Genomic DNA, 25,440 nt, shown 5'->3' on the forward strand with positions numbered 1-25,440 from the left:
GGGCACAAAACAGGCAGAATAAATAACTGACATGAAACAAGGCACTAGAAGAATTTTCACAAATATTAAACGTAATGAATTTGTGTTAACTCATTTGCATGCCTTTTAAATAAGCCCTTCCCCACAATATTTAAAATCTTATTTAGCAGGAACCCAGCAGAAGAACCCAAGTGATCAAAGATATTCTCCTGCACCCGTACCCTCTCCTTCACACACATTAATTTTTATGTATAAATAATTGGTGAAATTGGTTGAGATTCTATCAAGAGCAGCTAGTCTCCTGCTGTTGAAGTACATTCTGCCTCTACGAAGATATTCAGTAGTATGATATTTTGGGTGATACGAGGTGAATTGAGCTATTTTTGTCTGAATCAAATCGTTTGCAAGTGACAATTGGTGTCATAATTTGCTGTGCATTATGATTTATTAACACAGTTACGAAATAAAGCCACCTCTAGTGGTTTTGATCATTGAGATTTAAAAAAAAATTCTCAGGTTTCCCAAATTTGAAGACCAGTTTATTAAGAGATAACAGAAACCAGAAAGATCTTTAATTCAATCCCTTGCTGTATTCATCAAGTTTTTGCCCTTCTTATGACTGATCCAACCATCTGGGGAGGGGATAGTTGTTCGAGTGACACTATTACATGTAGATAATCCTTATATAATGATAGGTTTATCTCAACTCTCCGTGCTAAGTCGCCAGTTCTTAGTCAGATAGCTCTTCTGTGAATTTGTGGCCATACAAACGGCACTCAAAGAAATAACTGAGGAACCCAAACTAACATAATGTAAACTTGAACTTGCACAATCCGTAAGAATATCACATATACCCCCTCTCACTGTTTCAAAAGCTCTTTTAAAGAGTTGGTATCAGGCTGTTCTTGCTTAGTGTTTTTACTGTCAAATATTTGGGCTCAGTCTCCAATTTCCACCATATGTATCACCTGATAACTGTATGCAAAGTCTACCAACAACAAAAAAAAATTAAGTCTACCAACCTCTTTGGTAATCTGTCACTTTATTCTTGGCTAGAGAGAGAATGGATACAGTTCTTAAACAAAGATGTTTTCTAACTTGATTTTGGTTGCCACGTTTTCGAATTTAAATATTTTTAGCATTGTTGATCCTCACAGAATTGAGAATATTGCTATCGTACCTAAATTTTCATTTGGTAGAGTAGTTGAGACAAGTGACCGGTGTGAGAAGTGTGTATAACTGCACTACTATCTGATTGAAACCCTTCCCCACTCTCAAAACTGTTGGATTGGTTAATAGGATTGGTAAAGGTGGGTGATAGAGAGCAAGGCACCTGTCATGGTCACAAGCAAGCTATTACTTGGTAGGAACAGAATTACATTTATTCTTTACCACACGTTCTATTCACAATGCATTACTGAGTGAAGCCTTACGTAATAAATGGCTATAAATGGGGTGGGTTAGTGGGATATGAAGCAAAGTTGCTTCATTCAAATGAAATGTAGAAAATTTTTTCGTGTAAATGTCAGGGCTCACAATCCCCATAGGACTTGAACATTCTGCTTCTCCCTCCTCCCTCAACTCAGAAAATGCAAATACATAAAACTGTACTCCCCCCCCACCACCCCCCAAGTTGAAAATACCACACAGCAGTGACGAATGAAAGCAAAAACCATATCTGGGTAGAGATTGGGTGAGTGGGATAAAATGGATTTAGTTGAGATTGGGTAAGTCAGAGGTTGGGACAGGACAAAAATGGAAGTAACGGATGCTTTGAGGAGAGCTTCATAAGTAGTTGGGGTCATGTACTCAGGGTTCTTTAAAAAGAAAACATCAAAATTTAATAGCACAATTACATTTTCATTTTTGTCTACTATTTATACATTCATTTGTTAAATATTAATTATTTCTTCAGAACAACATACTAACCTAGTCTGATTTGGTTTCATAGGATGGGAGGTTTGGTATGAAAAGGAAGGAAGGAAACCGATCAATGCTCCTGTTGTGGATTCCAAAACAGTGAAAGTATGTAAAAATGAAGCTGAATATTTCAAGGGGATGGAAAGGAAAATATAGGAGCGACATGCAAATAAATCTTATACTTTTAATAACTGTATTTGACTTTTTGGCCAAAACTCTACTTTTTGTCCGCCAAAGAATTGGAGCGGGTGAGGGTCCAACAATGGAAATCTCCGTTGACTCGGGTGGGAATTTTCGATCTGCTCGAGCAAGGCCGTAAAATCCCGCCCTAACGTACTTTTCTGTAAGTTATGGGAAGGAAGGCTGAAGATAAGTGTAGGCTAAATAACAATTCCACCAGACTTTCCATTTACTATATTTGGACCATTTTTTTTTAATTGGCAGTTTTTTCTGAAATTGATGTTGAGCTTTTGCTTGCTTTCTAGGTTGTGTGTTTACTTGGCCAGTAATTGGGACACAGCAGCTTTTGAATATGTGGCTTCTGTGTTCCAACATATCTACAGCTGAAAGTCCAGATTCTTCAATTAATGCTCTTACCCATTAAAATATCAAGCCACCAGTTTCATACTTAATTTGTTTTTGTTAAATTTGACTGCTTATCAGATGAAACAGGCATGATGTTTGAAGTTCAACCAAATAAAGAAAGACATTCATATGCTGTCAGGAGATCAGGTTTTCCTCAGCAAGTGTTGGTTATCAGAATTAATATCGTTTTCTTCATCTAAAACCTTTTGCAGAACTCCTCGAATGAGAGAGAATGGAAATAACATCACCCATCAAAATTAAAAAAAAGAGGAAATACGTAGAAGATACCCTGGATTTGTCAAAATGACACAGTAACTGAAACCAAAGAAGAAAAAGAATGATGTTTAATGAATCAGATCTATTCTGCCTTTCGACTTTCACAGATTCCCTGAGAATTCCTATAGGAAAGATGTAGAAGCTATTGAGAGGGTACAGAGGAGATTTACAAGGATGTTGCCTGAACTGGGAGGCATGCCTTATGAAGTTAGGTTGAGGGAGCTGGGACTCTTTTCCCTGGAGAGACGAAGGTTGAGAGGCGACCTGATAGAAGTTTACAAAATGTTGAGAGGAATAGATAGGGTGGACTCTCAGAGGCTATTTCCCCGGGTTGAAATGGTTGCTATGAGAGGACACAGATTTAAGGTGCAGGGAGGGAAGTTCAGAAGTGATGTTAGGGGTAAGTTTTTCACTCAGAGGGTGGTGAGTGAATGAAATCGGCTGCCGTCAGTGGTGGTGGAGGCGAACTCGCTGGGGTCTTTTAAAAGACTTCTGGATGAGTATATGGGGTTTAATGAGATTGAGGGTTATAGATAGGTCTGTAGGTTGGTAGGTGTTGATGTGATCGGCGCAACTCGTGGGCCGAAGGGCCTGTTTGTGCTGTAGTGTTCTATGTTCTATGTTCTAATTTATGGAAGCTTGCTCAAGGACTGCTTAAGGTTAGATAGGATCCCCTTGCTGCAGGAGAACTGTGCCAAGTAATCTAATAACTACGAACTACAATTATTGCAGCAGCCAAAGTACTCAGACATACAAGCACAGATGCTTGATAAGCAAACATTGAGAAACAATGACAACAATGGCTATGCGTGACAGAGGGTGAAGGTTTTACGTTTCTATTTTAAGTTGTGGTTAGCTAGTTACTCACGCATACTCCCACTTTCATTGTATCATGCAAGCAGAGGTTTGTTTGTAGCCTGAAGCAAAACCAAATTAAGTTTTATACAGTGAGAAATCAATTTATACATCTCACTAAATGATTACTGAAAACATCTAGAGCTACTTAATTTGGAATGTACATGTTCCGTGTAAGAACAGGACGATCTTTCCCACGTACTCGAGTTTAAAATTCCGAGTTTCAGCAAGTTTTCCTGCTAACTATTTGTAGACTGATTTCTGTGCTAAGTAAAGGCAATAACGATAACTAAAATTAAGGCAATAACTATAACTATTCTTAGGGCTGAAGGTGAAAAATTAGATTACTTTCTTACTGATGATCACTAAACAGTGAATTGACACACTGATGCAGGATTGGAGGCACAGACATTAATTAGGATAAATTATATTCACTTCTCCAAACCTTTGTTTACAATGAGCTTATCAGAAGCTAAGCATGAAGCTCAATGGTTAAGTACTAGTAATAATGAATTCCTGTAGAGTTAGCATCCCGTTTATATTTGGACTAATATGATGTTACTTCTGAGTGGTCCAACTTTGCAGAAAAAAATTTCTATTGCTGATGATAGTTCCCCTCTCTCCAAATGAAACATTATAAAAAGTTTTGCAAGGACCTCTGTTTACAACTTAAATACTCAAAGACCACAGGATGATTGTGACCAGAAATGCTAGTTGGGATTTTCTGGTTGTGCTCACCCCAAGACTGGGAAATCGGCCCAAGGTCCATGGCCTGCCCACCATAGGAAAATTCTGACCGATAAGTTCAGCAATCTCATTCAGAGTCATGGATTTATGGAAGTAAAAATGTAGGTTTACTAACAATCTTGTGTTTGGCAGCAATCTTAAGAGTTGAAGAACGAGAGATACATTCACATTTAAACAGTGCCTTTCATGCCCATGAGGTATCTCAAAGCATTGCAAGATCAATGAAGACTATGTATGTTTGAACCAATGTTTGTAGGATGCTCAACAACAAAAGTGCACACAGATAACCCACAGGACATGAATGGTGGATAGGGTGTGTGTGTGTGTGTGTGTGTGTGTGTGTGTGTGTGTGTGTGTGTGTGTGTGTGTGTGTGTGTGTGTGTGTGTACGCACCCTGGTGGGATTAAGCAGTTTCAACAGTGATAAAAGTTTGGAAGCCATAGAATTCTGAAAAAAAAATTGCATATTTGGATCTCCCCGTGATGTGCTTTAAATTTTGTGATATAAAATCTCTTTCCACCAGAATCCTGTCTTCATTAAATATTCACAAATGGCAAACTAGCTCCTTGTGTCTCCTCCGACAAGGTATAACACATTGGTGATTTTAGTTCTTAATAAATGGGCATTTAGCCCCAGTTTATGCTATTACATTGATCTCAGTGGTAACTTCACCACTGGTGGTTTTAACAGGACAAGTGACTTTTGAATTTTCACACTTGACTCATCATAGCAGGCACCAGAAGTTGCTGTCATTTTCAGATGCTGGTGGTTTTACCATCATTCCAGCTGCAAAGTCTAATGCCTTTGTCTCCTGTAATGGTTACGTTACTGGACGTGTAATCCCGAGGATTCATCCCAAAGAAAGAGAGTTTGAATCCCAATATGCCACTCTGAGAAGCTGAGTTGGATTTTTAAGAAATATGGAATTTAGTAATTGTTATCAGTAGAAAAATAACCATGGATTGATTAAACTGACACAAAGATCCAACCTGTTCACTTGTTCCTGCCGAATCTTTAGCCAACTTGGTCAATCTGTGGCACCACTGGTATTTAATAGGGACAGATTTTAGGTCCCTTGAAAGTGAACAAACTATGTGGCTTCTTTAAAAAGGAATTAATTATCAAATACAATAGCTTGACTTGGTAGATGGGGTGTTTATACAGTCTCACTTATTTTGATATTAAAATATAATTTAACATAATTCGTTTTGAAAATAAAAACAGATCCATTAATTTAAATAGACCAACAATTTGCCTCAATCTTGATCACTAATCTCTATACTGAAATTGTGTTTGGGATGCCAGTTTTGATTACTAAAACGCTCATACCTGAAGTAAGCTCAATATTGGCAGTACAGAAATATTAATGGTATGAATGATATTAATTGGTTCCAACTTTCAAGAGTTGGGATTAAAAGATCTGATTATGTGAAATGAGGCAGGGTTAATGGCCTCAGTGAAGGCACCCTAGGTATTAGTGATCATAATATTGAACAACATATTACAATTTAAAGCTGTGAACAATTAAACATCTTCAAATTAAACTAATAATACAGCTACTTATGTTTCGTTGAGATGAAGTTTTACATGTAAGTAGTGGTGTAATTCCAGAGTCAGAAGTGCATTAAAGTTATCCAAGAACCTTCCAAGTCAGTCAGTCTCACGTCTGTTGGGTTTTGACCATAGCTGGAAGATAATTCCACTCTGGCGCACAGCCAGATTTTGACACGAGCAAAGGAGGTTTGTTGACTCTCTTGAATACTTTATAAAGTTAATGTTATAAGGAAGTGGGCATTTCTATTTGCTCTCATATTAAGAGGTAACAACTGAGTAAGCTCCATGTACAGAATGAATGAGGCAGCTAGGCGTGGCATTGTGTTATAACGTGGGTTTTGCTAATGGATTTCACTCAAACTATCAGCCAACAGAGATATAGAACATAGAACACTACAGCACAAACAGGCCCTTCGGCCCACGAGTTGCGCCGATCACATCAACACCTACCAACCTACAGACCTATCTATAACCCTCAATCTCATTAAACCCCATATACTCATCCAGAAGTCTTTTAAAAGACCCCAGCGAGTTCGCCTCCACCACCACTGACGGCAGCCGATTCCATTCACTCACCACCCTCTGAGTGAAAAACTTACCCCTAACATCACTTCTGAACTTCCCTCCCTGCACCTTAAATCTGTGTCCTCTCGTAGTAACCATTTCAACCCGGGGAAATAGCCTCTGAGAGTCCACCCTATCTATTCCTCTCAACATTTTGTAAACTTCTATCAGGTCGCCTCTCAACCTTTGTCTCTCCAGGGAAAAGAGTCCCAGCTCCCTCAACCTAACTTCATAAGGCATGCCTCCCAGTCCAGGCAACATCCTTGTAAATCTCCTCTGTACCCTCTCAATAGCTTCTACATCTTTCCTATAGTGAGGCGACCAGAACTGCACACAATACTCTAAATGAGGCCTGACAAGGGTCTTATAAAGTTGCAGCATTACCTCTCGACTCCTAAACTCAATCCCTCGATTAATGAAGGCCAGTACACCATACGCCTTCTTGACCACCTCCTCCACCTGCGAGGCCGATTTAAGAGTCCTGTGGACCCGGACCCCGACCCCAAGATCCTTCTGCTCTTCAACACTACTCAGACTTCTGCCCTTGATAGTGTACTCGTTCATCCCGTTGGTTCTGCCAAAATGGACGACTACACATTTATCCGCGTTGAAGTCCATCTGCCACTTCTCCGCCCAGTCCTGCATCCTATCTATGTCCTGCTGCAACTTTTGCCATCCTTCCAGACCATCCACAACACCACCAACCTTAGTGTCATCAGCGAACTTACTTACCCATCCCTCCACTTCCTCATCCAGGTCATTTATGAAAATGACAAACAACAAGGGTCCCAGAACAGATCCTTGAGGCACTCCGCTGGTGACTGACCTCCATTCAGAAAAAGCCCCATCCACAACCACTCTCTGCCTTCTGCAGGCAAGCCAGTTCTGAACCCACAAGGCCAAAGGCCCTTGGATCCCATGCCCTCTCACCTTCTCAAGAAGTCTTGCATGGGGGACCTTATCAAACGCCTTGCTGAAGTCCATGTTCACTACGTCCACGGCACTTCCTTCGTCGATGTGTTCAGTCACATTATCGAAGAACTCAACTAGGCTTGTAAGGCACGACCTGCCCTTGACAAATCCATGCTGACTATTCCTGATCATGTCAAGCCTCTCCAAATGTTTGTAAATCTTGTCCCTCAGAAGCCTCTCCATCAGCTTACCAACCACAGAGGTCAGACTCACCGGTCGGTAATTTCCCGGGCTATCTCTGTTCCCTTTCTTGAAAATAGGCACTATATCCGCAATCCTCCAATCCTCCAGAACCTCTCCCGTCTCCATTGACGACGCAAAGATCATCGCCAGGGGCTCTGCAATCTCTTCCCTCGCCTCCCACAGTATCCTGGGGTACATCCCATCTGGTCCAGGCGACTTATCTACCTTGATAGAATTCAGAAGTTCCAACACATCCTCCTCCTTAATATTCACGTACTCAATCTTTTCCATCTGCTGCAAATCCATAACAAAATCTCCCAGATCATCTTCCACCGTGAATACTGAGGCGAAGTGCTCGTTAAGCACCTCTGCCATTTCTTCTGGTTCCACACAAACCTTTCCCCCCTCACCTTTTATAGGTCCTATCCCTTCTCTTCTTATCCTTTTACCTTTCACATATTTATAGAAGGCCTTGGGATTCTCCTTAATCTTACCCGCCAAGGTCTTCTCATGACCCCTTCTGGCTCTCCTAATTTCCCTTTTAAGTTCCTTCCTACAGTCCTTATACTCCTCAAGATCTTTAACCTCTCCTAATTCCCTGAACCTCTTGTACACCTTCCTTTTCCTCCTGACTAGGTTCAACACAGCCTTTGTGCACCACGGTTCCCGCGACCTGGAGCCTTTGGGGTAGATTATCTGCTGGAGTGGATCACTAGTCCGTTGTCAAAATTTCTGATTTGAATGGAATAATAACCATCTAGATTCCACAAAAACGAGGCGGTGGGGGATATGATCTGCTCCATTGGTTACTGGCCAGGTTCTGAAGATGAGGATTCCTTCCCTTTGTGTCTTCTTGTCAGTATAAGTTACTTAAACCAAAAACATTAAGAGCGTAATATCATAAGACATGGGAGCAGAATTAGGCCAATTGAGTCGGCTCTGCCATTCAATCATGGCTGATAAGTTTCTGAACCCCATTCCCCAACCTTACCTTCGTAACCTTTGATCCCCTTGCCAGTAAGAACCTATCCACCTCTGTCTTAAATACATTCAATGAACCTGACCTCCCCAGCCTTCTGTGGCAATGAATTCCATAAATTCACCACCCTAGGAATTGACTCTGGCTGAAGAAATTCCTCCCCATCTCTGTTCTAAAGGGACATCTCTTTACTCTGAGGCTGTGCAACAACAGACCCAGCAGTGAATCTTCAGCCTGCCAGGAATTAACTTATCCACTCATAAGTGACAACCTACAGTGAATGTGGAAATCCCGTAAAATACAGCATACATGGATATCATATCTGTGTTAACTCTGGCCGGATTTATTCATTTTATGACAATTTTCCTGCTCTTCCATTTAATATTTTTTCTTTTGAAATAGTTATCCAAATCAATTTTAGACAATGTTATAAGTACCTATTTCAAGAATGACATGCTAATGCATTCCATGTTACAATAACCCTTTATGTAAAAAAATTCATAATTTTAAAATAAGCCCTTAAGTCTCTCTCAACATTCTCAAATGTAATTAGTTCTACTTGTCTCTAATTGACTTTAGTATTACATTGCAATAGCACAGAGCAATCTTGGGGATTCCACAAAAAACACTAAGGCTGGTGTAAACATTCTGCCGGGAGACTAAGATTCTATGCCAACATTTCTTAGGCAAGTTGTGGTTTGTATTGTGTAATCCAAATATTTGTCTGAACGACCACGCTTTTACCTGATTCAATAATTGGTGTTTAATTAGAGATCAGACAGTTCATAGTTGAACTAAAGGATTCAACTTAATACCAGATCTTTGGAAACCAGAAATTTAACACAGATTATTCTTGAGCACAGTTCTTTTAGCATTCTTAGTTTAAAATCAGCCTAGCTGCACATTAATGCCTGAATGCTTCCTGGAGCCATTAGCAAGAACTGAAAAAAATTAAGTGCACTATATGATCAAATTAAAAACTCATCAACTTTTTTTTTCGATATGGTAACTTAAGAAAATCTTAAATGTTACTGATTTACCAAAAATGCATTCATATAATCTCAGAATTGTTACAGCACGTGAAGCAGCCATTTGGCCTATCATGTCTGCACTGGCCCTCCGTATGAGCAATTTACCTAGTACCATTCTTGCATAACCCTGTACATTCTTCCCTTTTGGATAAACAGTCCAATCCCTTTCTGAATACTTCAATTGAACCTGCCTCCACCACACTATCAGACTGTGAATTTAAAACCCTCACAATGTGCTGTGCAAAAAAGTTTCTCCTCGAATCACTTTTGCTTCTTCAACTAACTTTAAATCTGTGCCCTTTCGTTCTCGAGCCTTTCACGAGTGGAAACGATTTCTTCAACTTACTTTAGCCTGTAACCATGATTTTGAATATTTCTGTCAAATCTCCTCTTGGCCTTCTTTTCTCCAAGGAAATCAATCCCAACTTCTCCAGTCTAGCTTCATTACTAAAACTCCTCATCCCTGGAACCATTGTGAATCTTGTCTTCACCCTCTTCCAAAACAGTCTGGAGTCCAGAACTGGACTCAATATTCTAGCAGAGGCTGAACTAGTGACTTAGAACAAATCAACATAACTCCTTGCTCTTGTACTCTGTGGCTCTATTAATAAACCTCAAGATACAGTACGCTTTATTAACCATTCACTCAACTTGTCCTGCACCTTCAATGATTTAGGTATACGCACACCAAGGTCCCCCTGCCACTGTGTTCCCTTTAGAATTATACCTTTTATCTTATTCCTATTACTTTATTTTTTAAAAATATATTTATGAACTACTAAACTTTATTTTTAGGAAAATCCTAAGCTTCTTTGGTTGACCATTTGTTTTCAACAATATTTTCAGCTCCCAGACATTAAAGTTAGTAATAGAGCCCCACAAGAGCTTTAATGTTATAAACAGCATTATTCTACAAAACACAATTTAATGTACATTTTACTGTTCACTGAGACTTCCCTTCATCTTTCCCTCTTCTCTGGTTCTCTTCAATTTTATTGCCTCTCATTATAACCAATTCTAATTTGTCCATATTGTTTTTCTTTAAAAAGTGACTTGCCAATAGTTTATTCAGCTGTTTATTCTACCATGTTGGTGGTGGTGGTGGTGGGGGGTAAGAGAGGGCAGGGTCGCACAATCTGTTTGGAGCTGGTAACCACAATAAAAACTGACCTCTGGTTGAAAGCCAACTATACAAATTCAGCCTGAAATGAGGTAATTTCAAATCTTTCAAAAGTTTCACTTTCCTGTATTCCTGTCCAACACAAAATCCCCACACTTTTTTCCCCAGAGTCAATTACCAGGGGTTTGGTTTAATGTGCGAGGGGCAAGGTTTAAAGAAGATGTACAAGGCAAGTTTTTTTTTACACAGAGGATGGTGGGTGCCTGGAACTTATTGCTGAGCAAGGTAGTGGAAGCAGATGCGATAGTGACTTTTAAGGGGCATGACAACAAATACACGAATAGGATGGGAACGGAGGGATATGGTCCCTGGATGTGTTGGGGGCTCTAGTTCAGATGGGCAGCATGGTCAGTGCAGGCTTAGAGGGTCGAAGGGCCTGTTTCTGTGCTGTAACTTTCTCTCTTTGTTCTGTATCTCCTGGGTGCTGATTACACAGGTAAAAGACTGTGAATGGTGTGGGGAAGATGGTGAGGGCCTTGGGCTCTACTAGCTGGGGAATGGAAAATGGGAACGTGTGTGAGAAGGGAACACAAAGGATAGTGTTAGATGAAGCAGCCGATATATTTTCTGGGCTTTAATTACCTTTAACAGACATATCAGAATTAGGTTCTAGGCCACTTCCACTACCATACACCATGATAACATTTTGTTAACAGTATAATGAGCTCATTAGGGTATTACAGTTGGCCCAATGTCCCTGCTCGGGAAGAGAACAAAAAAAAATACCCAGAGTTGCCCATTCAGATTGCTATCCAGCAACCCGTTGAAAATGGGCCATGCACTGATATCAGACAGACAGGAGAGAACTCTGCTGTTAGAACTCTTACAACTGAAAGATCTGTCAACACTCATCATCATAGCTTAAACAGGGCAAGACATACAAGGGTGGCCTGCAGCTGTACTCCAGCAATAAATAAATGTCTTCAGGGAAAGTAGTCAAGCAGCGACAAAAAGGGGAGAAGGATAAAAGACACTGAGAAAAAAATAAGTTCTAAATACATTCACATTATTATTCCAACTTTTTATTTCTTAACATTTGTCAGATTTGGAATAAAAATGTTTGCTTACATTTAGAACTCCACACGATCTGAAAGGAATATATGTGCTAACCAGTAATTACCTGAAATAGTTGGTGTTGCACTTACAGAAAGAATGCTAACTTTATGAGCGATCAAACACAAATTCTTCAATCAATCAATCTTTAAAATACCTGTGTGTGGCCCAGGAAATAAACTCAATTGCATGTAAAAGAAAATGTAGTCTTACCAAGTATTTAATCTCCAAGAGTTCTGACAGAAACTCTAATGGGGGAATTTTGAGTGTATGATACATGTTGAAAGAGGCCCATGTTGTTATTCTGCCCTACACCAAACAAGTGGCAGCAGAGCCATTATATAAATAATAATGAGCATATTGGCACACTGCCGGTAGCAAAGTGCAAAGTACTCTTTACTAATTTTCAGGGAGAAATTATAGCTAAGTATGTTTTATTGCAATGGTAAATAATTACAGTTTGGCAAGCACAATATATTGCACATCACACCATTGGAACTCAGCAACATATAGTTACAGCTGCTTAAATAAAAATCCAAAAATAGTGTATGATTCTATATGGTTTTCTATAAATTCTCAATCTCACATATAGAGAGCAATTGGTGATCATAAGGTACTGTACGGAGCGGCATCATGGCACAGTGGTTAGCACTGCTGCCTCACAGCACCAGGGATCCAGGTTCGATTTCCGGCTTGGGTCACTGTGCAGAGTTTGCACGTTCTCCCCATGTCTGCATGTGTTTCCTTCGGGTGCTTCGGTTTCCTCCCACAGTCTGAAAGTCATGCTGCTTAGGTGCATTGGCCGTGCTAAATTCTCCCTCAGTGTATCCCAACAGGCGCTGGAGTGTGGCGACTAGGGGATTCTCACAGTAACTTCATTGCAGTGTAAATGTAAGCCTACTTGTGACACTAATAAATAAACTTAAACAGATTTGATAGAGATACCAAAGATAATTTTCACATGAAGGGACAAGGATAGAAAGCTATCATGATAGGATGAAATAAACTAAAGTAGGAGGAGGTCTGTGTGGAACACAAACATCAGTATAGACCTGTTGAGCAGAATGATCTTTGTCAGTGCTATAAAATTCGACATAAGAATCTAAATATAGAGGAACATGTAGCAGATGGATAAGCCATTTAAAAAACTTCCCTCCATATAGAATTGCTGAGAGTAATGCTGAATACAATTCTCAGTTTAAGAGCATACTTTCTTTCATCTTACCTGTTGAACTAATGGCAGGATGATGGCGAGTACTTTCTGCTGCTAAATAGTGTACTCAATTTCATTGCAGCTCCATGTTGCACAGAGGAAAGTTAAAATTTATTTATTAGTCACAAGTAGGCTTACATTAACACTGCAATGAAGTTACTGTGAAAATCCCCAAGTTGCCACACTCTGGCACCTGTTTGGGTATACAGAGAGAATTTAGCATGGCCAATGCACCTAACTTGCACATTTTTGGACTGTGGGAGGAAACCGGCACACCTGGAGGAAACCAATGCAAATACAGGGAGAACATGCAACTCCACATTGACAGTGACGAAGCCGGGAATCATACGCGGTCCCTGGCGCTATGAGGCAGTAGGGCTAACCACTGTGCTACCCCAGGGATGTAATAACAATGCAGACAAGCTTACATTGATAGTTTTCATTATAAAATTGGGTACAGGTATTTCTAATTGAAATAACTGCTGAAAGGCACATGATTTTTAAACATCTTTCACGCCAATCTCCCAAAAAGAAACAAACTAAAATTACAAAAGACTAACTTTAATCTTCAGATGAAGTGCAGGATAAAGTATAATTGGGATTTGAAATCAGACACTGTCATTATTTTTAACATGTTGATTATAAATTCCAACGTCTGTACTTACAATGGAAAAAGTTGTCAGAATAATATCAGAAGTTTGTAATATAGGTAATAGTACAGTATTTCCAAACAATTGTAGATTTTTCTTCTGCAATATGTATAAATTTTTGCACGTGGACTGTAAATTATGTAACTTGTAGTATTACAAAACAAACCTAGGCATCAGTTTCTGCAGTGATTTTAGCACGGAATTCCACAACTAACAGTCAAAGGGGCTAAGTTGGGATCTTGCTCTGAATAGGTACGGAGGCATAAAATGTTGAAGGATGGGGTGGGAGTGTGGAAAAGTAAGCTGGAGTATTAACAGTTTAGTTAAGATGGGGATTGCTTTAAAAGTTTGCAAAGGAAATTTAGAACCTTCCAGAGAACTTGGTGAAAAAGATTGGTGTGACAACTTCCGATCAACGCTAGTGGTCGTTAAGCTGGCTGCAGTCACTGGAATGCTGGGAAAAGAGATGAGGAGGAAAGGCGCAAACAATAACTATTGTACAAGGGAGTCCAGGGACCTTTACAGGTTTGAGGAAACTGAAGCATGAAAGAAAACAAGAACAGGATCAGAGCCGGAGGACCAGAAATTTCGTCAAAATAAAATGAACAACATCAAGTTAACCAACAGCCAATTGTGCAAAAACCAACAGATAAACTACACTTGAAAGATTATCTAAAAATAAATTATTAGTAGATTACTAAGCAATGTGCTGCTTTATTAAAGTCCACAAACCTGCAAACACAATACTTACATTGCAGAAGCAACATGCAGGGTACCAGCCTCCTTAGAATTGCAGTAATGTTCAGCACACTCACAGATAAGACGCAGCGTTCGTACTGCAGCAATACAATACAATAGTATTATAAACTGTTACATTCAACTCATACATAAAGTCTGTACTCGATAGGGGGCAATTAGCAACAACAACTTGCATGGTTTTTTTAAGATTGTAAAATATCCCAAGTGATTTTGCAGGCGTTTTATCAAACAAAGCTCGACACCAAACCACGAAAGCAAATGTTAGGGAAGATAAACAAAAGATTGGAGGCAGGTTATAAAGGACATCTTAAAGGAGGAAAAGAGGGGTGGAGAGATTCAGGGAGGGAATTCCAGAGCTTAGGAATTTGGTAGCTGAAGACACTGCTTTCTGTGATAACAATGAGTAAATTTTGGATTTTTCACAAGACCAGAGTGGAGAACAGAAATTGATGTTTGTGAGTCTGAAGATTATATATACAGTGAGCAGCAAGGCCAAGGAAAGATATGGAAACAAGAATAGGTGTTTGTAAAGTAAGATATTGCTCAATCGGAGACAATCGTCAGTGAGCACAGGAATGATGGATAAATGGGAGATGATGCAAGTTAGGACACAGGCAATAGAGCTTTGGAGGATGTCAAATTTACAGAAAATAGAGAAGGTGGGAGAGTTTCATGGGGTCAGCTGCAATAGTCAAGTCTATAGGTAACAAAGTCATAGCGGTGGGATTCAGGCAGATAAGTTAAAGCAGGGGCAGAGACAGGCACAACCTTAGGGTAAAGGGATGATCCTTTAAAACAGAAATGAAGAGGAACTTGGGGAAAGTGGTGAATCTGTGGAACTCTTTGTCGCTGAAGGCTGTGGAGGCCAGGTCACTGGCTGTCATTAAGACAGAGATAAATAGATTCCTGATTAGTAAGAGGATCAGGGAGAATGGGGATGAGAAAACTATCAGCCATGATTGAATAGCGGAGCAGACTCAATGGGCTGAGTGGCCTAATTCTGCTCCGATGTTACAGAGGTGGAAACAAGCAATCTTAGTGATGTGGTGGATGTAATTAGCTCATCTAACGGTCAATATCCTACCCCAGAGAGGTTTCCCAGTGATGGGGATAAGCTGGACTGTAAGACAGATTGGCTGCCTGCTCCAGGGAGGCAGACTGCTGGTTCGCACAATTCTGGACCATTATAAGGGACTGTAGGCATCTTGCTGACAGAGAAACAGCCTCCTGCCACCAGGAAGGCCACCAATGTCATGAAAATAGCTACCCTGCAGCAGCCCAGTGTTTCATTGGAGTAGGAGGTCGCCCCCTGGAGAGGTTTTCCCTCTGTCCCATAGGTTCTACTGCCTTCATTCACCTAATTTTTAATTTTTACACAGTGGTCAAAGCATGTTTCCATTTTAAGGCTCCTTTGACCTTGCTCAGCATTGCTTACCTCTTCTGATGGGCTGATGAGGCTTCAGAATGTCAGCTCTCTGAGTAAGGCAGCAACATCAGCAGACCTCTTAGCACCTTTAACTGGGCAGCAGGCCTAGAGCTTGGCAGTAAAATCACCAAGCCAGACGTACTGCCAACAAGTGGGGACTCGGGACCAAATGTCTAGCCTGAAGTTCACACTAAAATTTAACCCAGTTACTTTTTTTGTCTTCCCAATTTATGGAAGTAAATTTCTATTCAGTAAGCTCTGGGCGCCAGTCAATCAGTCCGACACTTTGGAGAAAGTGAACATACTGAAAAAGGTGGTGTTGAGGTAGAAATAAAGTGTCATCGGCACACATGTGGAAATTGGTGCTGTATTTTTGGATGATGTTGCCAAAAGGCAGCACGTAGATGAGAAATAGGAAGGGACAGATTCCATGGGGACACCCGAATTAATGCTGCAAAGTAGAAAGGGAAGGCATTGCAGTTGATGCTGTGGCTACAACCGAATGGCTGAGAATGGAACCACCAGTTGATGAAGGTGGAGAGGCGTTGGAGGAGGATGGTGTGACCATGCATGTAAAGGCCATGGACAGATCAAGAAGGATGATGGATAGTTTATCTTAGTCGCGGTCAACAGAAAAATATGTTCCCATCTATACCTGTAGTTTACCTCTCAGGCAATGGACATAAAAAATACTGAAATTTGAAAATCAATGTTATGCTTCGTGGTAAGTTTGTTTCTATTTTATTAGCGTCTGGTGTTCTAAAAAACTGGATGAAGTGTTTATTTAGGACAAGGTTTTGCCTTCATGTGACAACAATGAGGCAGTGCTGCAAGAACTGTTGCTGAGGGAGAGGAGAAAAAATTCCATTGGATTGTCTTGATCACCAACTGCCATTTTGTAGCATAGCACGGTGGCACAATGGTTAGCATTGCTGCCTTAAGGGCCAGAGACAAGGGTTCGATTCCGGCTTGAGTCACTGTCTGTGTGAAATCTGCACGTTCTCCCAGTGTCTGCATGGGTTTCCTCCAGGTGCTCCGGTTTCCTTCCACCGTTGATGCATTGGTCATGCTAAAACTTTCCCTCAGTGTACCTGAACAGATGCCAGAGTGTGGCAACTGGGGATTTTCACAGTAACTTCATTGTGATATTAGTGTAAGCCTACTTGTGACACTAATAAATAAACTTGAAAATTTAGATGGAGTTTTCACCATCTTTGATTCATAGTTGTGGTGACATGATGTTTAAAAAAATTAAGATATTAAAGAACAAGCAGTCAGGGACTTACACATTTGATCAGATTTATGACAGTTTACAACTGAAACAGAAATGTTGAGAACACTTAGCAGGTCAAACAGTGTCAGTGAAGAGGACAACCAATGGGAGTAGAACACCATGCTTTCAAATTTGTGCGTGTCAATTTTTCTCCTTCTACCTGACTCCCAGTATTTAGAATTCAGATAGCCCAGCGGTGAAGGGAGAGATGGAACGGTTCAATGGGTAGCTTTCCTGCCTCTGTGTGGGTTTAAGTCCCTCTCCAGGACCTGCTGCCTATGGTAGAACCTAATCATTAGTGCAAGCTAGCCCATCTGTATCGGATCCCTGCCCAGACAAATAGGGAAGGTTAGCGGCAGGAAGAACCTTCAGCTGTAAAATCACCTGCCAAATCCAAAAATGATTTTGATAATCCGGCATGGTGGTGACTCCGTGTAACATGGGAAAAGCTGAAAGAGGAACCAACCATAGCAAGGTGGTGAGGGATAGAACTGTTAGCACAGTCTTCATGCATTTATAAACTTCAATTTACATTACATATTTTGCATGTACAACACAGCAATCAGTTTCAGCCTGCTCCTAGATATGGGCACAAATGAATGTCCATTAATGCCCATCACTTGAATTAAACTCCCAATTACAATTAACACAAGATCACCCAAGCTTGTTTATCATGATCCCATTTCAGTTGTCTATCGCTCTCCTCTTTGTTGACTTGTATATCACATACTGTACAAGTATTTTATTTCTCTCATTTATCTTATTACAGTTTCCATTAATTATTTCACTTGTATCATTGAACCATTTCTGGTTTGCCACTTAAGCACTCTGCAGGTTTTTTTTCCCCTATTGTGCATGTGCCTTTCCTCATTCTCCTTTATTTTACCTTATTCATCCATAAGGTCTTCATGTCCGTATGAAGAGTGAAATGTTAACTGGTTTTCTCCACTGACACTGCCTTATCTGCTCAGTGTTTCCAAACCTTGTGTGCTTATATTTGAAATTTCAAGCATCTGCTGCACTTGATTTTGAGTTAACATTTTGTAAATAGGCAATTTGTAATTTCAAAGGATCAAAGTGAAATTATGACTAATATAAATTGAACACACAATCAATCTAACTGAACTGCCTGGAAGCTAGCTATCCAATAAACAAAGAAGGTTCCATGAACTTCAGTAAATATATTAAATGCTTACCAATACATTCAAGCTTTTTTTGTGGACAATATTCTTTGGTTATTAACCTTAACTCTTGCACTGCCACTTCATAAGGGTAGGAATCATTTGAAGACGCAGATTCCTTGGGGAAAAGCTTAGCTGCAACACCAATATCTGCTGGGCCAATGGTCTTGTATAATTTCATGCTCTTTTCGAGAGCTATTTCCCTCTGTACATTCACTTTTCTAAAAGAAAAAAAGAGTGAATGTTATACACATTTTACTACATTGTGACTGCTGAGGCTCCTTTGTCTCTCACATTACTCTAGGAAGGAAGTCAATGCACTTGGAATCTGCTCTCATTCTTGCATAATGACTTGGGTGTTAACAGGAAATCCAGAAGTCCAGGTTTTCCCGCATGCTGTTGAGTTTTAACTTCACAGCATGTGACTTTTTGATTTGACAGGATCTTTGCACAAATTATGTAAAGGCACTTAATCTCCCCAAAACTGTCCTTTCATCCCTTTAGTTTCTGGGCTTTCTAAAACATGGCTACCCACTGTGAATTCCACAAAACGGTTTTAATCAAATATTTAAATTGCCAACCTATTTCCTTATTCTGCCTCTGCAAAATCCATGATGGAGTTGATGCTGAAATTTGTAACATCTGACATTATTGAACTGTCAACTTCACATTTACCTGCATTATACTCAATTTAGCAGAACTTTGCCCACTAACTTAACCAATCCATGTCCCATTGCAGCCTCCTTATGTCCTCTTCACAACTTATTTTCATACCTATCTTTGTATCAACATATTTAGCAACTTTGGTGCCTTAATTCAAGTCATTTATATAAGGTGTAAAAAGGTGAGATCCCAGCATGATCCCTATGGCACACCACTCACAGGGGGAGGCAATGGTATAGTGGCATTGTCACTGGACTAGTAACCCAGAGACCCAGAAAAAGATTGGGAGATGTGGGTTCAAATCCTATCACAGCAAATTTTAATTCAATCAGAAAACAATCTGGAATTAAGAGTCTAATAATGACCATGAAGTTATATTTGTTATTTTCCAATCCAATGGCATCTTTGCTGAATTTGAGGGAATTTTGGAAGAGTGAACTTAATGCATCAACGGTCTCACTAGCCACTTCTTTTAAGACCCTGGGATAAAGTTCATCAGTAGAATCAGTAGATGGCACACAATATCGAACACAGTGCACAGTCCACATTACGTAAGACAGATATCATAGAATCACAGAAACCCTACAGTGCAGCAGGAGGCCATTCGGCCCATTGAGTCTGCACCGACCACAATCCCACCCAGGCCTTACCCCCAGATCCCCACATATTTACCGGCTAATCCCTCTAACCTATGCATCTCACGACTCTAAGGGGCAACTTTTAGCATGGCCAATCAACCTAACCTGCACATCTTTGGACTGTGGGAGGAAATCCACGCAGACACAAGGAGAATGTACAAACTCCACACAGTGACCCAAGCCAGGAATCGAACCCAAGCCCCTGGAGCTGTGAAGAATATGCTAACCACTGTGCTACCGTGCCACCCCTGTAAACAGCAAATTGGGATTTTAAAATGTCCTAGTAACGAGAAAAACAGAAGTATTTACAATTTAAATTCTATAGCTTTATCAATTAACATACCTTCACTGGATAAATAAATGACAATTTTTTCTTCAGAATTTTTCATTCCATTAATTGACAGTGTGAGTGCCAGACAAAATCACGCATGCCATGGATTGCTGACCTCTGAATTGGGGTTTGCTTTTGGAGTTTGACATTGGTAAGATGGATATAGAGGAATATGGGCCAAACGTGGGCAATTGGGACTAGCTTCGTGTTTCAAAAAAGGGGCGGCAAGGATAAGTTGGGCCGAAGGGTCCGTTTCCACGCTGTAAACCTCTATGATTCTAACTGCCTTGTCTGCTGTTAGTTGAATACTAGTAATGGCTGGATGAGGCCTTTGAGTGAGTATTAATTACTGACGGGGCAAGAAGGCCATTCATTAAGTCTGGGTTAGAAGTCTCTTCTAATATCTCTTCAGATATCATAGAATCATAGAAACCCTACAGTGCAGCAGGAGGCCATTCTGCCCATTGAGTCTGCACTGACCACAATCCCACCCAGACCTTACCCCCAGATCCCCACATATTTACCGGCTAATCCCTCTAACCTATGCATCTCACGACTCTAAGGGGCAACTTTTAGCAGTCTCTTCTAACCCAGACTTAATTGAGGGAGAGATGGGAAGATGATGGGATTGCCACCATGCACTCTCCTGTCCAGTTAAACATCCCCTCCAAACTTGTCTTGCAGGGAGGGTGTTAAATTCCATCCTTGCTGTCGGAAGTATAATTTATGTCGGAAGTAATCTGTAAACTGTCTGTGCTTAATATGCTCTGTCTGAGGCCAGAACTCTCCATTCACCTGAAGAAGAGGGAATCCCCTCAAAAGCTAGTGAGTTTACTATCAAATAGATCAGTTGGACTAAAACCTGGTGTTGTCAGACTTTTTACTGGAAGTATAATTGTCATGGTTCATTGCTAAAGAATCTTGTCATATATATATATATATATTCCTTCTTCTCTTTCTCATTATCATTTTGCATTTAGAGATCGTGCCTAAGTGCAGAAAAATGTTCCAAAGGTGCTTCATAGAGATGCAGGAAAAACAAACACAACGCAAAAATTAGGCAGGGTGACCAAAACCTAGGTGTGATTAAATAGATGACAAAAGAGGACAATGTGTGGGGAGATTTAGGGAACAGATTCCAAAGCATATTGCTAAGGCAGTTGATGCATGGTCACCAGTAATGAAGCACAACAGGAACGCATAGATTTTAAACGCAAGAGTTGAAACAATGAAATCCTACATTTACCGTTATCCCTTTTGATAATAGCATATTACGTTTCTTTGTTGAAAAAGTTACAAACATTCTTGAACTATCACATCAGACATTACAGTACACAGTATTTTACAAGAAAACAATTTTTCTAACCATATTCAGCTCAACTTTAAAACTACAATTAAAATTTGGTTTCTTCTGCATTCAAAAGAAATATTTTTCCTCCAAAATTAAACATTCAAATTTCCATTCATTTTAAGATTGACATGTATTATAATACCTAAACAGAGCCAAAAGGAACAACCAGATAGGCCGGAACAAAGCTTCCTCAATGCTGGCCAAACATTGGTCTTTCCCAGTAGCAGTGTTGAGAGGTTCAAAAGCCAGAACGCATAAGGACAGTAACCTGTCTGTAGAAAGTAAAATGGCAGACAAGAAAGTTAAATAAAAATGGCATTCATGCAACCTGAAAAGACAATATCCTGTTTATATACAATTTCTAACATTCTAAGTTGCATATTGCTATGCGAGAGGAACCCTAAATCAAACTTTATTGAATGACTCTCAAATGAAAATGTTACCAAACAAATTTCAGATTTTGTATTTTTATCACAGATGAGAACCAATGCAAATTGATGTGAATTAATAGGCAAATAATACTTCAAGTAAAAAGATGCATTTCACTTTAAATAGTCAATACAACAAAGGCATGTATTATAAAGCCACAAGAATTTGCATCACTCCTGTGGACATGTGGCACTACATAGCCATAACATTCCACAATATCATGTCCTTTATTCATAAAAGGCAGGTAAAGGATCCTATCCATCAACAGTTTTCACCTCTGAGTTTCACGAGTACCATACAACCATCAGCAAGGCACATTTCTACGACCACACTCTCTTGGGTCATTAAAGTCCTGGTGCTGTATCATTTCAAACAACCAAACAATAATACCCAGTTCACAATTTGGTCACTTCTAGGAAAACACCCAGCTCATTAGCTCTGAGCTACTCATGTAGCTTTCCAGGTTTTAGACCTTTTCAGCCAGTTCGCACATTAGCTCCAGACAGCTCCTGTCTCCTTTTCTGCCGAACAAAAAAACTGAACTCTTACTGAGTGATCTGCTCCTTCTCCTCACAAGAGTTCTCTGTATTCCTCTGTCTGTGCCTACATCTGTGCACTAATTGATTTCACTTTCAGCTCCTCTGCTTATTGCTCTCCTTGGGAGGTTCGGATTTCCTTTCTATCTACCATCCACACAGCTTTTGTTTAAATGTTCTTCCTGTTGGTATTGTTTCCAGGTCAAGGATTGCCAGGTCATGCGGCCCAGTATTTTTTATCCAAAAAAATTGCAATTGCAATATCATCACATTATAGGTTCAAAAACAAGAGCAGATACTGAAAAATCCAATCCGGTATTGAGATAGTGCTTTGCTATGCAAAATATTGTCTTTAATGAGACATTAAACCCAATCCGATTTTTTATCATTTTCAATTTTTGTCCCATCCCGCACCTTCACATTTCTCAACCAATTTGTGCACAATGTTTTAGAACTTTTGTGAAAGGTACAATTTCCATTTTTTCTTTACTTGAGCAACTTGGATGCAGAAACTTGTGTTGCAATACATGAGTAATTAAATATGGAATATTAACATGGGCCAGTGTTATACAATGCAATCAATCAGAAGAATAAAACAGATGGCATAAATACCCAGTGTTGCCAAAGTAGCTAAGGATTTAACTGAAAGAAAATTTTCTATTTGACTCCATGCACAATATGTCCAACCTTGCAGCGAAAAGAATGCTGAACTGTATTGTCAAGAAAGCATGGTACAATCTGTGTGAAATAATAGTTAAGATGCATACAAAGCTGCGACCTGACCACCTTGCTTACCATGCCCTACTGCTGCTGACTAAATCAGATCTTTAATCCCTTGGCAGAGGAGTTAGGAGGCTGATCCCTAGATCAGAGGACTAAGCTATGGGCAAAGACTGCAGAAATTTGGGAATGACAGTCTAGAAAGAAGGCAACTGACAGATGAATTTAGAGGGGTACTAAAATGGTAAACAGTACAGAAAAAGTAAATTGAGAAAATTACTTAAAGCCAAACTTGCAAATAGCACAAAGGAAAACAGATTCAACCAAACTAAAAGATTACTTTTCCACTCATATCAGGAAATTCATCACATCAAAGTAATCAATGAGAATTGTAATGCATAAGTGAAAATCCTGGAATAATTTGAGAAACAACTGGATGATGACGTAGGAGAGAATTATGTGTCAAGTCTTTTTGGATGAATAGGTTGCAGTGGACAGTTAGAACGACCTCTGTTGTTCAGATCTATCTTGTGAAATATAATTGTCAGATTTTATTTCAATCCTTATAGTTAAAAACACACTGACACCTAGTGGCTGATTTTGTTTCCCATTTATGTCATTCGAGTATTTCCTCAGACCCCTACCTTGTACCTGACAGACTGACATCATCATCAAACCAAGCTTTTATTCACACCTTCACATCAAAAACCTTCCTCCTTAAACCGTGCTCCTTGTCATTAGAAGAAAACATTTACTCTTATGATAAAGAAATGCACATTTCCATTCTAATCTGCTTTAATGTAACACACAACTTGCAGCACAAAGGTTAGAATAAATTTACAACAGAAACAGAAAATGCTGGAAAATCTCATAGGTCTGACAGCATCAGTGGAGAGAGAATAGAGTCAACATTTCAAGTCAGGATGATCCATCATCAGAGCTAAAAGCAAAAAAAAGGACAAAATTCACAATCTGGAAGGGTTTTGAGGGAACTGTATTTTGACAAAGAGAAAAAAAGGCGATGAATAAATTTACATTGGGTTTGTCTAAAAAACAATTTAATATTCTCGCTTTGCCCCTTTCTTACTAGGTTTTCAATACCTACGCATGTCCCCATAACATCAGAAAAATCCAAATCACTGAATGAAAAATCCTATCTTCTTTACCTTATTTGCAGCAAACTCGCATCCATTTAAGTGACAAAAAAAAAGTCTACTACATTTAATACTGTGGGCCTGTAAAACATGAACCAATTTGATCCCCAGAAAAACGTACAGGGAACTGCGACTGAGTTTGTATGTACTTTGGTTGTCACCTGGGGGAATAAAAGTAACAAGAGAAGAGAATGATGCCGTGACTAATTCACTTTTGAAGGTTAAAGTTGTGAATAATAAAGCAGAACAGGGTGGCAACAAAACCAGATGTAGAGGTCGGAGGGTGCATTAATCATTGAAAATTCAATGATTAATACACCAAAATAGAAAAGAGAAATTAATGGAAAAAAAAGAGAGAACAAAGAGAGAGAAAAGGAGAGAAGGAATTGGGAACTAAAATAACTAAATTACATTTAAATATGCACCTTTCACAACTTCAGGATAGCATAAAGTGCTTCACAGCTATAAAAAAGTACATTCAAAGTGAAGCCAGTTTTAATGTAAATAAACTCAGCAGGCGACTTTCATACAGCAAGGTCTAACAATTGGAAATTAGGTAAATGACCAGATATATTTTTATTGATTGATGAATAATAGAAGTTTCCTGTTCTTTTTTGAATAATGCCATCGGAAATTTTATACTAGTGGGGGGAAAGGGGAGAAATGAGACCTCAGTTTTCTAACTCATTGGAAAGGAAGCATCTTCAACGACATGATGTGCTGTCAGCTTGAGAGGAGTTTGAACCCATAAGAATGGTCCCCAACAGTAAGTCGGGAGGGGAGAACAGAGTGCAGATGGCTAAGGCACTGCGCACAAGGTGGAAGGCTCCAAGCACAATGGGGAGTGGGGAGCAGTCGGTCTAAAAATCAAGATGTGACAAAAAGGCAGCAAGATCAAAAAGAATCGTAACTGGTCTAATGTTGACTGTGACCCACCCTAGCTGCTTTCAGCCAGGGGTAGCTAATGATCAAAAATGTGGGTATTGTACATTCCAACTAAATTGCAGATTATGAAACGTCAATGGTTTCAGGGGTGAGGAACTTCAGTTATGAAGACAGACTGGAAAGATTAGGGCTGTTTTCTTGGAGAAAGAAAGGCAAAGAGGAGATTTGATACAAATATTCGAAATCACGAGGGGTCTGGAAACAATAAATAGGGTGAAACTGTTCCCACTCGTGGAAAGATCAAGAATGAGTTCAGATTTAAAGTAATAGGTAAAAGAAGCAAAAGCAAGATG

The 25,440-nt window shown here is 39.7% G+C and overlaps 1 protein-coding gene across 2 annotated transcripts in view; it reads right to left on the bottom strand.

The window, feature by feature from the left end:
* vps9d1 (VPS9 domain containing 1) overlaps nucleotides 1-25,440 on the bottom strand; it is an 81,742-nt gene that overhangs the window by 20,414 nt on the left and 35,888 nt on the right. For both annotated transcript variants that reach the window (XM_080186781.1, XM_080186782.1), the window contains exons 11-13: nucleotides 21,506-21,635; nucleotides 18,396-18,601; nucleotides 14,493-14,577 (exon numbers count right to left, since the gene is read on the bottom strand). In XM_080186781.1, the coding sequence (XP_080042907.1) occupies nucleotides 14,493-14,577; nucleotides 18,396-18,601; nucleotides 21,506-21,635 (421 nt within the window). The remainder of the gene's footprint in view (nucleotides 1-14,492; nucleotides 14,578-18,395; nucleotides 18,602-21,505; nucleotides 21,636-25,440) is intronic.

The sequence above is a fragment of the Carcharhinus amblyrhynchos genome, chromosome 4 (assembly GCF_965287045.1).
Source record: "Carcharhinus amblyrhynchos chromosome 4, sCarAmb.v2.hapA, whole genome shotgun sequence".
NCBI classification, from domain to species: Eukaryota; Metazoa; Chordata; class Chondrichthyes; order Carcharhiniformes; family Carcharhinidae; genus Carcharhinus; species Carcharhinus amblyrhynchos.